The sequence below is a fragment of the Protopterus annectens genome, chromosome 11.part0, assembly GCF_019279795.1.
Source record: "Protopterus annectens isolate FY-2018-M chromosome 11.part0, PAN1.0, whole genome shotgun sequence".
NCBI lineage: Eukaryota > Metazoa > Chordata > Ceratodontiformes > Protopteridae > Protopterus > Protopterus annectens.
This window is the reverse complement of record NC_056745.1, coordinates 441,649,905-441,666,221: the sequence shown is the minus strand read 5'-3', so window position 1 is coordinate 441,666,221 and position 16,317 is coordinate 441,649,905. Positions and strand designations below refer to the sequence as shown.

At 38.8% G+C, this 16,317-nt stretch overlaps 1 protein-coding gene across 1 annotated transcript in view; it reads right to left on the bottom strand.

Annotated features, from left to right (window-relative positions):
• The window catches only part of PRPF18 (pre-mRNA processing factor 18), a gene marked incomplete in the record, with an annotated part of 376,763 nt that overhangs the window by 330,997 nt on the left and 29,449 nt on the right, over positions 1-16,317 (bottom strand). The window contains 2 exon segments of the mRNA XM_044087940.1: positions 10,911-10,937; positions 11,061-11,138. Coding sequence (XP_043943875.1) covers positions 10,911-10,937; positions 11,061-11,138 — 105 coding nt within the window.

The following is a 16,317-nucleotide window of genomic DNA, read 5'->3' as shown; positions in this document are numbered from 1 at the left end:
GATATTAAATGGCTTGAGACTGTGCATTTTTTGCCATCTTTTATTGCAAATGATTTACTAGAAAGACTTGCAATAAAAATGATGCTCTGTAGCAGCGTTACATTCATAATGAAGATCAAAATTGTTTATTAGCAGCATAATTGCATTGATCTTTGCCTTGACTCCTGTTTCAGAGGATGACATTGGCAACTATTCAGCAATCACATATCAAACAAGAGCAATTAACTACACTCAGAGCTGGATCAGGCACTAGATGACCAAGGCAATTGCCTAGGCCCCGCTGGCTTGGGAGGTGCACTTGCCAGGGGGCTGCCACAGCATTTAATTTAAACAATTAAAAAAAAGAAAAAAAAATTCTTCATTAACTCAGCATGCAATTTCTTGTTTAAGGATGTCCTCTACATCTGTGCTTGCATGTTAAGCATGACACAAGCACTGCAATGCAAATTTAAACATTGGAACTGTCCTGCCTTGAGAAACGAGCAAGCCATTCCTTCAGTAGGTAGGATGAGAGATAAGGAGGTGCGTGTGAAATGCCCTAGTTAGGGATGACAGGTTAGTTAATTTGCTCAGGCTGGATGGCAGGTTTGTTAACTTGTTTAGGCTCAAACCATGTACCTTGATCACAGGAGACAAATTCACGAATCATCTATGCCAACTACCAGACTGTCATAAATGGTTCATTTTCAAGGAATTAAGAGTTTCAAAGGAAGAGACGTTTACTGTTGTTCATGCTAAGCCTGTTTTCAATGTACAATTGTTTTATTTAGCAAATGGCTATCACCAGTGGTTGTTACAGAACTTGAAAGCAGTGTTAGTACCAGAACAGGTAGCGTACGTGCCTTTGGTGCAGAAGGCTGTAGGTTCTACTCCCATACTAAGTAGATGGATTGCTGATATTGCAATGCACTTTAAAAGGGGGGGGAGTGGAGGTGCCTCACCGAGTGTGTCCTCCTTTAGAGGAGATGCCTAGTAAGTATGAACCTGTTGTCAGTTTGCCAGCCATTCCCTAATGCAATATTACCAGCTTACCATGTTTTTTTAATGTAACATGGACAATCTATTCTTCAAGGATAGCAGGCAATGAAATAGTAGATGAAACAGTGAAATGTAAAGTTGTTTGCCAGAAGCAACCTCTTCTTTAGTTACAGTTCTCTTTAATGTGGAAATAATTCAGATGACTTTTACTTCTGCAGAGACTGTGCATATTGACTGTTTTTGGTGAATTGCAATGACAAGACATTTGAGTGGCCTTTTATGGTTGAAATGTTTACTTTTGTCATTACTGATTCACACGTTTTGTTTCATTGCTTCCTGGAAAAAAATTAAAAACTAGAAATTTAAAACACACCAACAAGTAGTGCTGTATTATACAAGAAATATAATTTATTACAATCAGGAAGGTGAATCAAAGAACACATGCATGTATGCATGTTCCTAGAAATGTGTGCAAGGGGCCTATGGTTTGAAAACAGCCCAAAGGTAAACAATCTGCCAATAGCCAGATGCATTTTCTTTTAATGTGAGTTTCAATGCTGTTTCAATGAATGTGAGTTTCAAGGGCAGAGAAGCTTACCATTGATGCGAAGTCTGTTTTCATTGTGAGACTGTATTGTTTTGTTAGCAAACAACTATCAAGGTTTGTGCTATAAAATTTGAAATAAAAGTTTTAAATTCAAACCAAACATCTCCAATTATTGAAGGAAAAAAAAAGAAGAAAATGGTATTTACACTGACAGGTTTGAACAGAGTTTATAACTGGGGAGAAATAAGTAATGTGACATTGGAATGGTTGCAGTGGGGGGTCCCAAAGCCATTACCTTGCCTATGTTGCCATTTGACCATGATCCGGCTCCGACTAAACCTGCAACCATTCAAAATGCAAACGAAGTTGTATAGTACCCCCTCCTGCAAATCAATAGAGAGAAGAAGAAATCTATTCTGCCACAGTTAAGGAGAAGAAACTCAGTTAGGACCAACAAAAAGCACATAGTAGTACTAAAGTACAGTTGGGTACATTTACCATAAATGCAGATGTTCGAGTGTATTCACTGTTGCAATCATTACATTTGGGTTATCTGTTTGCAGGTAGCCTCAGTCTGCCTGATTAACAAAGTCTTAGGTCCTGCGTCGGTTGCTGTTCCTTCTTCCATGACGTCAGGTTGTCAGGGGTATAAAACATGCAGCCAACGCCATTACATCAGTTTTTCTTGCCCTAGATGTCAGGTGCCCCCCTAATGGGAAGCAAATAAATATAAAAGTACAATGATATACCTCCAACAAAAAAGCAAATACACCAAAAAGGCTTTTAATCATAGAAAAGAAAAGTAGAGGTATAGCCAAAAGAAATTAGGGGGCTGGAGGGAGAGAAACCAGGACTGCAACAGTGAATACACTCGTTTACACTTACCATAAATGTAGATGTTCAGCTGTACTATATTCTTTGTGTTTCACTGTTGCAGTCATTACATTTGGGTAGATTCCTAAAGCTATGGTTGGGAGGAGGAATTTAGATAGCATTAGGACCAGCTATAAGACCCTGCAAGACCGCAGTGGCAAAGCCAGCTTTGGATTTAGAGAAAATTGGCAAATTATAATGCTTGGTGAAAGTATGTACAGAACTCCAGGTAGCAGCTTCTAGGATGTCCCTGGTAGGGATGCCTCTGAGAAAGGCTGTAGAGGTATAGATGCAGCCCTGGTTGAGTGAGGTCTGATCCCCTGGGGATAGGTTTTCCATGGTACTTATAGCAGAAATTAATGCAATGGCCTATCCATTTAGAAATGGTTTGCTTTGAAATAGCCTTCCCTCTGCCCCTGCAGCAAATGCCACCAGCAGTTATTCAGATTTCCTTTGAGGTTTAGTCATGTCCAAGTAGAATCTAAGTTGTCTATGCACATCTAAGGAATGCAGTACCCATTCCCCTTTGTTCTGTGGATTGGGAAAGAAGGTTGGCAAATGAATGGACTGATTAAGAGCCACACTGGATACCACCTTGAGCATGAAAGATGGATTGGTTCTAAGGGACACTCTGTCCTCATGAAAGACGATGAAAGGCTCCACTGCCATAAGGGCCTGTAATTCAGATACCCTTCTAGCTGAAGTGATTGCTAAAAGGAAAGCTGTTAAATGAATTTGTTTCTCTGGCGTGAGGTAAGCCATCTGGGAAGCTGTATTCAAGCTTGCTCCCATGAATATAATTTGTTGACAGGGTGCCAGGTGTGATTTCTTTTCGTTTATGGTGTACCCCAGACAAGTTAGAACCCTTTGAACAAAGGCCAGATGCTTCAAAAGTATGTCCTGACTTTCTACCTGAATTAGACAACCGTCCAGGTATGGGTATATTTAAATATTTCTTTGCCTGCAAAATGCAATGACTGGAGCTAGGCACTTTGTGAATTCCCTGGGCGCATTAGATAAGCCAAAGGGCAGTGCAGAGAACTGATAGTGTGTGTAGCCTGCTTTGAAGCGTAGGTATCTTCTGCAAGATTCCCTGATTGGGATGTGCAGGTATGCTTCTTTTAAATCTAGTGATGCCAACCAGGCATCTTTGCCTAGCATAGGAAGTAATTGGTGAAGAGTCAGCATCTTGAATTTTGGAATCTCCAAAAAGGTGTTTAGAGTAGACAGGTCCAAGATAGGACACCATGATTTGTCTTTTCTGGGTACCAGGAAATGCCTCGAGTAGAAACCCTTTTCCTCTTCTGGTATCAGCTGAATAGCCCACATGCTTGAGAGAAAGTACTTGTTTTTGGGCCTCTGCCCACTGATTTGGGGGTAGGTCCGGCCACCCGCTTGGTGTTGACAATGTATGGAAGTGAAATCTGTATCCCTGGGACACTATATTTAAAACCCATTTGTCCTGGGTAATGAGTTCCCAATTCTTTGCATGAAGAGCAATCTTTCTCCCCAAAGGGGCAGTCAGCTGATAAGTGCTTGGAAATTTTAAAAGGAAGTCATTGAGACAGTTTAACATAAGGGGGAGTCTTATTACTCCCAGATTTGGAAGTGGAGACCCCCCACTGCTTAGTCCTGTGTGTCCCCTGGGACTGAAACCTGGGGTTATTGCTGTGTCTGGGTTTGGCTTAAGAAGACCTGGAAGGGGCTGGAAAGGACCAATTCTTAGAGGGCCAGTGCCTACTAAATCTAGGAGGCTGAACTTGTAAGAAATCGTTAACAGTTTGCATAGATTTAGCTTTATCTTCCATCTTAAGAACTTCCTCAGCCTTGTTGCCAAACAGGTGGTCCTGATTTAAGGCAGCATCCAACAATTTAGCTTTAACGTGATCAGGCAAAGATTGCTCCTTAAGCCAAGCATGCCTTCTGAGCACAGACCCAGTAACAGCAGCCCTGCAAGAGGCCTCTAATTAATCAAAACCACACTGCAAAGTATGTTTTCCAACTTGTTCAGCAGAATGCATTAAATCCTGTAATTCTTTATTTTCCACACAATCAGGAATCAATATCATTTTCTGTTTAAGCAGTCCAACAACATGTTGCTGATACATTAACATATGAAACTGGCAGTTTAAAGCCCTAATGGCCAAGGTTGCAGAAGTGTAAACCTTCTTACCCCATCTATCCAGCGCCCTGGAGTCTCTATCAGAAGGGGTAGGGTTTTTAGCAGTAGAAGTCTTAATGCCCTTGAGCCCCTGTGAAATAGTCTTTGGATCTGCAATAGGATTTTTAAAAAGAAACTTGTGGGACTCGGGGACCCTGTAGTATCTGTCAGGTTTTCTGGGAGCAGGAAGCAAGGAATCAAGGGCCAAACTAGATTCCGAAAAAGCATCAATAATGTCTAGTACAGGAGGAACAACTAAAGGCCTATGCTGAGGTAGGAGAAGGAAATCCCTAAGCCTCTTTTTTGAATCAGAAAAATCATGACTTTCCCAGTGGAAATGCTCCCTTAGCATATGTAAGGTTTACCCAAAAGAAAAATCCTCAGGAGGGGAAGTAGAGGGAATGAAGCCCTCTGCATCAGAATCTTCATAAGTAGATAAGGGCAAATCCAGATTATCAGAAGAATCAGAAAAAACAGAATCCTGATCAGAAGAGTCATAATCAACTTCAGTCCTAGGCCTCTTAGAAGGGGGGGTTGGCTACCCCTGATTAGAGTTATTAGATCTTCAGCTATTCTTATCATTTGTTTTTTAGGTATAGAAGCCTGAGCATGTGGTCTGGGCGTCGTTTTTTAGGCATGGTTCGAGATTTAGGCCTAAGTAAAGAAGGAGGCATCAGTTTAATATGCAAGTCCATAGGCCTGAATACACCCTCAGAAGCCAGTGCCTGCACCACAACGGCTCCGGACCCATCCAAGGTAGAGACATCTGTGGGTTCCATAGTTGAAGCATCTCACGGCATACTGGATTCTGAATGGGTCTCAGTAGAGGCCTGCGAATCAGACGTAGAGGGTATCAAGAGGCTGCAAAAGCACCTCACTGATTACCGGCGAACTGGCTTAGGAGAAGTGCCGTCAGCAGTTTTGGACCTCGGCGGCCTGCCTCTGTCTTTAACTTTGCGTTTTTTTGGAATCCCGGTAGTTGGACGGCTAATCGACAACATTTCTTGATAATTAAACCGAGAACCAAAATATTTGGAGGCAAAAATATACAGACGACGGATTGTACGTTGATTAAATAAAGCACAAAACCGACAGCAAGGCAAGTCGTGGTCAGGGCTTAGGCAAGGAATACAGTACAAATGAAAATCTTTATGAGGTATTTGCTTTTCACAAGTAATGCAATTATTAACTTTTACTGACATCGGTAAGGAGCAAGAAAAAGTTTCCCCAATGGGGTACTTAGCTTTAGATGAAGACTTTGGTTCTAAAACTCGAAAACGGAAATTTCAGGAGTTGGCCGACCGGCACTTGCGAACTACTTCTGCTTCGGGCACCGCATGGCAAGAAAGACTGATGTAATGGTGTCAGCTGCAAGTTTTATACCCCTGAAGATCTGACGTCATGGAAGAAGGGACAGCAACCAACGCAGGACCCAAGACTTTGTTAATCAGGTCGACTGAGGACTACCTGCAAGCAGATAACCCAAATGTAATGACTGCAACAGTGAAACATGAAGAACATCACCACTGAGCAAATGTCAAGGAGATAAAGACCACTGATAAGTGCAACTGACTCAGTCTTACAATGCCAGCCAGCTCCATGGCACTAGATGGATAAAGCCTTGACTACAGTGCAGCCAATTGAGTTTAGTTTGCAGCTCAGGCATCTGCTGGATACCAGCAGAGAGAGGACTGGCATGCCCATTCTGAAAGTGAGGACGGCAAACTTGATTTTTCAAAGCCACAATCTCTGGGGGGGGGAACGACAATGACACATGAAATGGCAAAAGAACAATGCATTCTGTGACAAAGCCACATTAGAGCTGGTCTCTGAGGCTGCACAGTGCACTCTCAGGGTGTAAAGTATAGTGGCTCTTGTGGTAATGTAGGTCGTATATATCTTCTATTAGGACTTGCACCATAAATACTTTCTCAGAAGCCCAGTAAAAATGTGGCCTCCTCCCCTGCTAGTAAGAGAGATAAGTCACCTCTGGTCATGCAGGACTTCTCACGCTGGCAGCTTTAGAGGAAATAGGACTGTACTAATACTCTCCTCTTCTGCTCCTACCGGGGTGTGAAGTACTTACTGATTGGTAGCACATAACAGCAGTCTCCTTCTACTGGTGATCCTTAGGGAGTGCAAAGTATGAGGGACTGGGGGGGGTGACTGAGTGGAGAAAAGCAAAGGAATCATGGGCATGGAGGATTGGATTGGCGTTGAAAGAATTCTGGCAAGAGATCACTTAGCCTTACAGCTGCTAGGATGTCAGACCCTCAAGATGGCTCTCCGTCCAACACCAAGGATGACCAGTATGGGACACGATAAAGGGTTAAAGTACAGTTTGGGAGGTCTGACAGCCTGCAGGAACGGGGCAAAAATCAAATCTTGCCATAATGAAAAGACCACAATGTCCTCATCCTTAGGTATTCTGTTTAATTTTGACCTCTAACAGAAAAAGTACTAAGAAACAATCTAAAACAAAATTACAACAAAAGGCCACCAAATGACCAGTGATAAAGGGTAGAAACAATAGCTATAATTAGAGGACTAGGGACTTTTAGCATTCACCAAGAAGAAAAAGAATAGAGGAAATTATACAAAATGTTACCCACACTATAATAAAACATCATCATGGTTGTAGAACAGGGAATGATAACACTACATCCTATATGTAATTTAAGTTAGCTGTAAAGTTATGACACACTTCTTACTTACAGGGCAGTGAACAGCCCCACTGCAGCTAACAATGGGTACAAAGAGAGCATAGGTAACATAGTCAGGTTTAGATAAATGTACGCTACCCAATGCATTACTATATAACTTGGGAAAATATGGAGTATGAAATTCTATTAACAGGCATGTGACCCGTTAGCAGTTAGAATGTTTAAAGAAACTACTTTACTTTAGATTAGTCATACTTCCTCTGCTTATAAAGGTTAATACTGCCATTAGAATACCGTAAGGAATAGTAAACATATGAGCAACTATGTTGAAACACAGGTGCCGAGTAGAAAGGTAGCTGGAATAAAGAAGCTGAACCACGACAAAGTAAAATCTTCTTTTTTTATACAAAATGGTGAGCGCTTCATCAGACAGTTCATTCAAACAGCAACAACACTTAAATACTTTAATTCATTACAAGAGCAACCAATCCTACCACTCAAAATTAATTCTGAACAACAATCAATTACTATGGTTGCGTTTTGCCCTTGGTCAATTGCTAAAGTCAGAAAAATTATGTTTAAAAAACACATACACAAAGTGTAAAGACAAGGACGTATGAACAAATGTAAATAAAATAAAAAAAATCAATGAATAAATACATATGCTCATGTTCTCCCTTTTTTGTAACTACTTATGTGCATAGATACAACTATATATATATATATATATATATATATATATATATATATATATAAGTATATATAAAAAGTATAAGCAGTACACACTCAACAGCTTAATGAATACATATATTCTGCCTAATAAATGTACATGTTGTCCACCTAGTAAATACATATACTTTAATACATACATTTCAACAAGTACTTGTCTTTAATGATATCTACAGTAAAAGCAGCTCAAGAAATACTGTCACATTGACCTAAAGCCCTGCATGTGTTTATGTAGTCTTCTCATATTAAACAACATTTACTTAAATATTACTATTTTATTTTAACCTTCTGGATTTTAGCACTGCCTTCAATGGAAAACTATAGCTCAAACCCAAGCCTCTATGTACTCCTAAATGCAAAAATCGATTTTACTTCCACACTGTAATTGACTGCAATACTAAGAATGCAGTGTATGTAGATCACTGCACAACATGTTTCCATTTCTATGTTGGCTAAACTAACAGTCACCTTACGGAACGGATAAGGGATCACCTTTACTGCACTAGAAAAGGGCAATTGTATAGTGCTTTGACTAGGCATACATTGGATAAGGGTGATGACCATATATTTTTGTTTCAGGTTTTACACATCCAGAATGTTAACAGGATGGGAGACGTAATCAACACTACTGAAAATATGGAAGTAAAATGGATTTTGCATTTAGGAGCACAGAGGCTTGGGTTTGAACGATAGTGTTCCACTGAAGCCAGTGCTAAAATCCAGAAGGTTAAAATAAAATAATAATATAATTTAAGTAAATGTTGTTTAATATGATAAGACTACATAAACACATGCAGGGCTTTAGGTGAATATGACAGTATTTCTTGAGCTGCTTTTACTATAGATATTATTAAAGACAAGTACTTGCTGAAATGTATGTATTAAAAGTAGATGTATTTACTGGATGGACAACATGTGCATTTATGAGGCAGAACATATGTATTCATTAAGCTGAGTGTGTACTTCTTATACTTTTTATATATATATATATATATATATATATATATATATATATATATATATATATATATATATATACACACACACACACACACACACGTATATATATATATATATATATATATATATATATATATATATGGTTATATCTATGCACATAAGTAGTTACAAAAAAGGGAGAACATGAACATATGTATTTATTCATTGATTTTTTATTTTATTTACATTTGTTCACACGTCCTTCTCTTTACACTTTGTGTATGTGTTTTTTAAACAGAATTTTTCTGACTTTAGCAATTAACCAAGGACAAAACGCAACCATAGTAATTAATTGATTGCTGAGTGCTGAATTAATTTTGAGTGGCAGGATTGGTTGTTCTTGTAATGAATTAAAGTATTTAAGTGTTGTTGCTGTTTGAATGAACTGTCTGATGAAGCAATGGTCACCATTGCAAAAGTGCTCACCCATTTTGTATTGAAAAAGAAGATTTTACTTTGTCGTGGTTCAGCTTCTTTATTCCAGCTACCTTCCTACTGGGCATCTGTGTTTCAACATTTTCAACGTTTGGGTTGGTTTGGATATATGAAGAACATGTCAAACATGCAGTGCTGTATGAATTCTATGAAATATTATTTGCAATTTGTACTTATGCAAGTAGGCAGTTAAATACACCATAGTACACAATATGTAGTTCTTTTTCACATTTCCCCCAGACAAGCACTGCACAAACAATGCATGTATAATTTATCTCAGTACCACTCTCTCTCTCCCTCTTCCACACCACTCCAACTAAGACGTTCCACTGCCCACAGTAACACAAATACATTAGTGCCACCATGGGCAGACAGACAAATTCACTCTTCTCCACAAATATTAGTCACTGCAACATTAAAAGTCTCTGGCAGCAATGTTAAAAAGCGAGACAGTGTCCCTATTTGTCTTTTTATATTACTAAATAACAGAACACACATGGCACAAATATTCTAGCTCATTCATAATTCCTATAGCCTCCACTCATTTTTCACTGCAAAGCAACCAAGATGTACAACAGCTCAAATGGCTACCTAGTCTCTCTCAGACTCTCTCATCCATTTAAAAAGGAAGAGTGACACGTATCATCCTTTCCAACAAAGCCCAACATTATTCTCAGCTTCTCCAAAATCTAGGTTGCCAGTGAGTTAAGAAAAGGGCATAAAATACTTCAATCCTTAATGTGACAAAAATAACCTGCTATACAAGTAGTTGAGTAACACTCAAAGGATCTACAGGTGAATCACCTCATCCTTGTAAAACAAATGGCAAAAAATGCAGGAAAGTGTACTGCTCTCACTGACAAATTAAACAAGGCAGCAAATGAGTACTACATAAAGGACCAATACAGATGTTACTAAACAGGCTGACTGTTTGGACAATATGCCCCTTTTGAAACTAATACATTCTAGTCAAGTTCAGAAAAGAGTTCATACAGTCAACCATGCAGTCTCTTACAAAACATCTAGTCTGATCCAATAATTTAAGAAAAAAATGTTGAGGCAAACATGCAAACACCTACTACAAACAGCAGGACAGACAAATGTTATTTCCGATTTCCTAACGGCGAATACATTTTTGATTTGTATCAGTAAGCTATATTCAGTACTAATGTATATTTATTTTCTTTTGTTGTTGTTTTACAAACATGACTACCTGCACCATTTAATTACTTCGATGTAAGCGCAGCAAAGCATAAAGATACAGTGTGTATTGTGAGCTGAAATCAACACTAATGCACTTACAGATACAATTATGACTGTTGAACCAGAAATTAGTTTGCTTGGCAAAAACTGAATTTTACACTTTTAATGTTCATAAAATAAAGATGCATACAAGAGTCTCAAAGCTTTCAATCCAACACATTTCATGCTGAAAAGGTGCCAAAACTCAAATAAAACTGACATGCACAGGACATAACTTGTTGCACACAAAACAAAAGATCTTATTTTGGTTCCATGTTCATACCTTTCCCGTTGGCTTCTCATTTATCAGCTACAGTACAAAGCAAGTGAATTGAACAAAGAACAACTGAATTAATATCTGCAGTACTGCTTGACCTTTTCTACACAACTGACATAAGCAACACACAAACCAGTGGAACAATAAGAAAAATACCTTATATCCACATCTTGAGTAATAGTCGTCTTCTTCCTTCTTTATTAGGTCACTACGTTTGAAAAACTTTTTTGTTTCCTATTGAAAAAACAAAAAGAAAGTTCTTTTAAATAACATTATTGATTTGTACTGCAAAAGAGATCATAAACCTATCAAAAAGGACAACCTTTTCACAACTAACAATACTCTTGAGAATCCTAATTACAGAACAGGACAGTATGCTATTTTTGTAAGACACAAAAGAATTAAATAAAATAATTGACAAAGTAAAAACATACAAACTGAGAGAAAAAACACAGAAAGAAGAAAAATGAGGCCCAGAATCCACTCCACGTACTTTATTAAGAGCTTCCATCCCAAAATTAAGGACTTCATCAGAATAACAAAGCTAAAACACCACATCTCTTAAATACTATCCCACTTCATTAGGGACTAATTATTAACCTAAAAAAATAATTTCTTAAAGCAACATTGGCCTTCATCTTAGATTTATAATACATTGCATTAATAACAGATATGGATAAGACCACTTACCAAAACATTTAACGTATTTAATACTATAAAAGTACTCAGGCATAAAATTATTGTGAAACTGAAAAAAAATATATACAAAGGTTAAATGTCACAACACTAAGTTGGCTTTAAGCCTAAGAACTGGGCTGATTGATAAGTTCTCATTTAGTCCAGGGTATGTAGCAGCATTAGTCTGTACGTGCCATTCAAGTTCTTTGACATCTAGATAGTATTCTATCGGTCCCCCTCTTTGCCCTTGTTACATGGTCTATTATGATAAACTTAAAATAGTGGTCAGAATTTGTTGAAATGTGGGCAGCTAAAGCACAGTGCTTAACAGGGTAAATTACTTAACACAGCAAATCACAAATTTCCACATCAGACAATTTCCATTTACAATGGTGTGCAACATGAGCAAGTGTGTATCAATTTCACTGCATACATCTATGCATTTACGTGGGAGAAAAATCGGTGGAAGATGATGCCCGACATCTACACACTGCTAGGACTACTGGTCCAGGTAAGACATACAGTGAACTGCAAGTGTATGACAGACTGCACAAGTGTATGGCTGTTTGCATGTGCGGGTTAGAGGGACAGTGTCAGACTGTGCTCTTTATGAGTGCATGTCTGTGAATGCCATCTTTGTGTGGTAAGTGACCATTTACAGAAATGCCATGTGAATTCTACAGATAGGATGACTATGTAAAGAGTGCAGGCACTGGATATGCATGTATATGCATGTGGATGTGAGTTTGTGTGTATTGTGTGTGTGTGAGTTTGTGTGTATTGTGTGTGTATAGTGTGTGTGTGGGGGGGGGCAAAAGAGGCAGATTAGGGAAAAGCCACAATCTATAACAGCTCTGCTCTAATTCTGCTCCAGAGGTACATACACAGTATGCTATAGCAGCTCTGCTCTAATTCTGCTCCAGAGGTACATACACAGTTTGCAAGTTGTGCAGTGTGCAACTGTGTGTGTGGCCTGTTAAAGACATGTTCTGTCCATTCACACAGGCTGATACAGTGCCAGCCTTAGGTGAATTGGTGACCTAGACAAAAAGGCTCCATGGCACCCCCCTGCCCAACCTATCCTGGCCTATTCACATTATTCAGATTACGTTTACATTTTTCTCACAGTTTAGCTTGCTCTTCATTCTTTTCCAGCCATTATTTACTCATTCGTTCAACAGGTTCTACCTAAGCAAGACTGCACTAAACTGTAGAGGGAACAAATGCATTAAATCAGGGTTCTGGGGGGCCATAAGGCCCTCAGAAGCCATGGTGGGTTCGTAGATTGTCTAAAACCCTCTAAAATACACCTCAGACCATCTCTTTCAAACAGTAATTGCATGGACAAAAACCATGATAAAAGAAAGAAATTTCATCTTAACCTTTTGACTTCGTTTTTTTTTTTTCATCCTTTAAGCACATCCTAACGGACGGTTACTCCAATACCTGCAGGGGAAATAACTGTATTAACCAAGGAATTTGGGGACTCGTAAATTCCTAGAAGCCATGAAATTTCCAGATGCTGAGATGAGTTTTAGAGTTTTGTAAAACAAGCTTTTTATCTAACAGTGGCCTGAATGAAAAGCACGATTAAATAAAGAAATTCAGTATTTCTCTTAAATTTTTTTTTCCCATCCTTCCAACATGTCCTAACCGACCAAGACAACCATGTGACAACCAAATTAAGTTGCGAGTCGGGGGGGAGGGGGCTATTAGGCACCCAGAAGCTAAGGGATTATAAATGCTCTCAGGAGCATTTTAGAGCTTCTTCCCCAAATATTTTCATCCAATAATGGCCTGAACAAAAATCATGCATATGGAAAAGAAATTCAATACTACTTTTTCATTGCAAAAAAAAAAAAGTTGTATTCAAGTTTTAATCCTCAAAGCTGATGAAACACCCGTTCAGAATAAACTGAGAAGACAAATGCTTGGGGGAGTGCAGACCTCATTTCTGGGAATAGTACCTGTCCCCATACTCTTCACCTCAATATAAGTACTGTCTTTCTGTGTACCTGCCTCTGGTGTTAAATTGGGAAGAAAATTAAGACAAAAATGCCCACAGTCACATTGTCCTCCCTGCGTTTGCATGGGTTTCCTCAGGGTACTCCAGTTTCCTCCCACATTGAAAGACATGCATCTGGAGCATTTCTCTCTGGGCCTCCGCTGAAAATACGCTCTGTCCTAGTCAGACTTTCCTGATTAACAAATGGTAAATTATGTAAATATGATATCAGAAGTATTTATTTGAGTATGTGCCTCATACCTTATCCCTAAAAAACAGCTACCTTCTCTGGACTCTTCTGATATAAGGCTGGGACAAAAACTGAACAAATTAAACAACATAGTTGCTGTTAGACACATAAACGGCATGCTTATTTGCTCTCCCCCAAAAGACAGCCACCTATATATGCATCAGATTTTATGTGCAAGAAAAAAAAAGAGATTTCAATAATGATTCCAGCTTCTATTTCTAGAGACAGTACAGTGTTCCTAAACAAGTTACAGTGATCTTCCATGATCCCCTTTGACATTTGTGAGGAAATATAGAGAAATAATGACCAAACTGTCCCCAGCCCAATTCAAGATGTGACCTCTGACGTTTGGCAGGAATGCTAAAGATATGACATTGACCCCAGCTGCTCACACAAGTACACTGACCTAAGTACACCTATGAGCAGGGCTGGATTTAGATTAAGTGGGGTTCAGGGCAGAGACAATTACTAAGCCCAAGTCAAAATACACTTATACAGCCTTGGTGTATGGGGGCCCACAGCCCCCAGAAGTTCTGAACGTCAAGGTATTCTGTGATGCATTTATTCCTTATTTTTTATTTTTAGACGTAACTGCAAAACTGAGCAAATAAAAAGGATAAGTTACTTTCATCTAGGCAACCCCCACCAAGCAGTTATAGGCACTTGTTCTATACAAATTTCTGACACCCAATTGTGATAGAGGATGACCTTGTAATGTATTTCATCTTTGTTCCAAAAGAGCAGCTGCCAAACACTAAAATACTGCATGTTCTTTCACATAATCCCATTAGTCTTGCAAAGCAAAAATAATAAACAGCAGCAGGCAACTAGTCATTTTCCTACACAGAATAGAGTCCACAGCTGTTATGCCTAATCTGTTTGTTCATATCAGGTGCCCAGTTTAGTAGCCCATCTCAATTCTCACAAGCGCTCACTAGTATATAAACTGAGCAAGTATGAGGAGGGTCATTTACTTTCATCCAGCCACCCACAACCCCCACCAAGTACTTACAGCCACAAAGTCTGATGGCTAGATAATATTTCATGTCCACAGCATGCCTGTCAAATTACACACTGAAAACAGGAACAACGGCCATTGGAACATAAACAGCTAAAAATCTGGAGATTTAATTAGCATTAAATATGAATCCCAAATAGTACACAACTGTTTCCACTTCCAGTATGAACGTGGGATACTACTCATAACGCATGTTCAAAAAATTATGTAACAAAAATGATGGAAAAAGATAAGTACATTATCAACGAGGCAGGGTAAAAATCTGTAGATTTTAGGGAACTACACTGCAAAATTCCACCACACAAGCTCATTTTTGCTTCAGAAAAAGGAGAGGCAAGATGTGTACCTTCTTTCTTTCTTGCTGCCACTAGTATGTTGCTCATGTAGCCTGTATCCAGAAATGGGGACAACTTCCAATCTCTACTCAAAATCACAAAGCCAGAGAAATATTGTCAAAAATATCTGGTTGATCCCTGCTAACATTATTGTAAAAACAGTAATAACTTGCTCCACAGTCCAAGTAAACAAGTTGCCACATAGGTTAAAGTATCCAATCATGTTGCTCCACACAAAGCCAGATAACGACTGTCAAAATATATCTAATCACTGCCAGCCTAATAAAACACACACAGTAATTAACACTAGCTCACAGCTCTGGCTGATCACTAGCAGCATTCTCACAAGCAGTAATAACACTGACCTCTCCATTTCTCAAGCTCTCTAGCATGTCCTCGATTTTATCCCACTTTCCCATCTCAATTTAAAATAAAATAAAAACACAACAGATAAATAAATAGAAAAATAACTTTCATCACAGTGGCAGATCTAAGAATTTGCAGGGGGGTTGCAGACTAGAAAACAGACCAATAGGAAATGGGAGGGGTGACAAATACACAAACAGCCTTAGCTGAAGGACACTAGTTCCAGAGGCCTCCACACAACATTAAGATTACTTGTTGCTACCTATTCTCATGTTATTTTTTCATTCTTCACTTTTTCCTGTATCTTTTCAATATGCCCTAAGACAAAAACTATACTGCAATAACTGTGGAACAACTGAATTAAGCCATGGGATTATAAATGCGCTGAAGTGCATTTTAGAGCTTTTGCCCCAAACTTTTGATCCAAGATGTACTAAAAAAATTGTAAGGAAAGAAATTTAATTTTATTATTTTCTTTCAAGGGAGAAGTAAGTTCCATCTGACAAAACAGTTCACAAACTGAGCAGACAAATGTTTATGAGGATACATAAATCACATCTTGGTACAATACCTGCCACCCCCCCCCCCCAAAAAAAGAGAGAGAGAGAGAGAGAGAGAGAGAGAGTCACCTTCTGAGTATCCCTCTGGTGTTATACTGGGTTGAAAGTCAAAGCACAGAATGGCCACAGTCATATTTTAAGTGGCTGTATTCAGACATTTATCTTGCATGCCTCCTCTCACTTAACTCCAAAAGGTGGCCA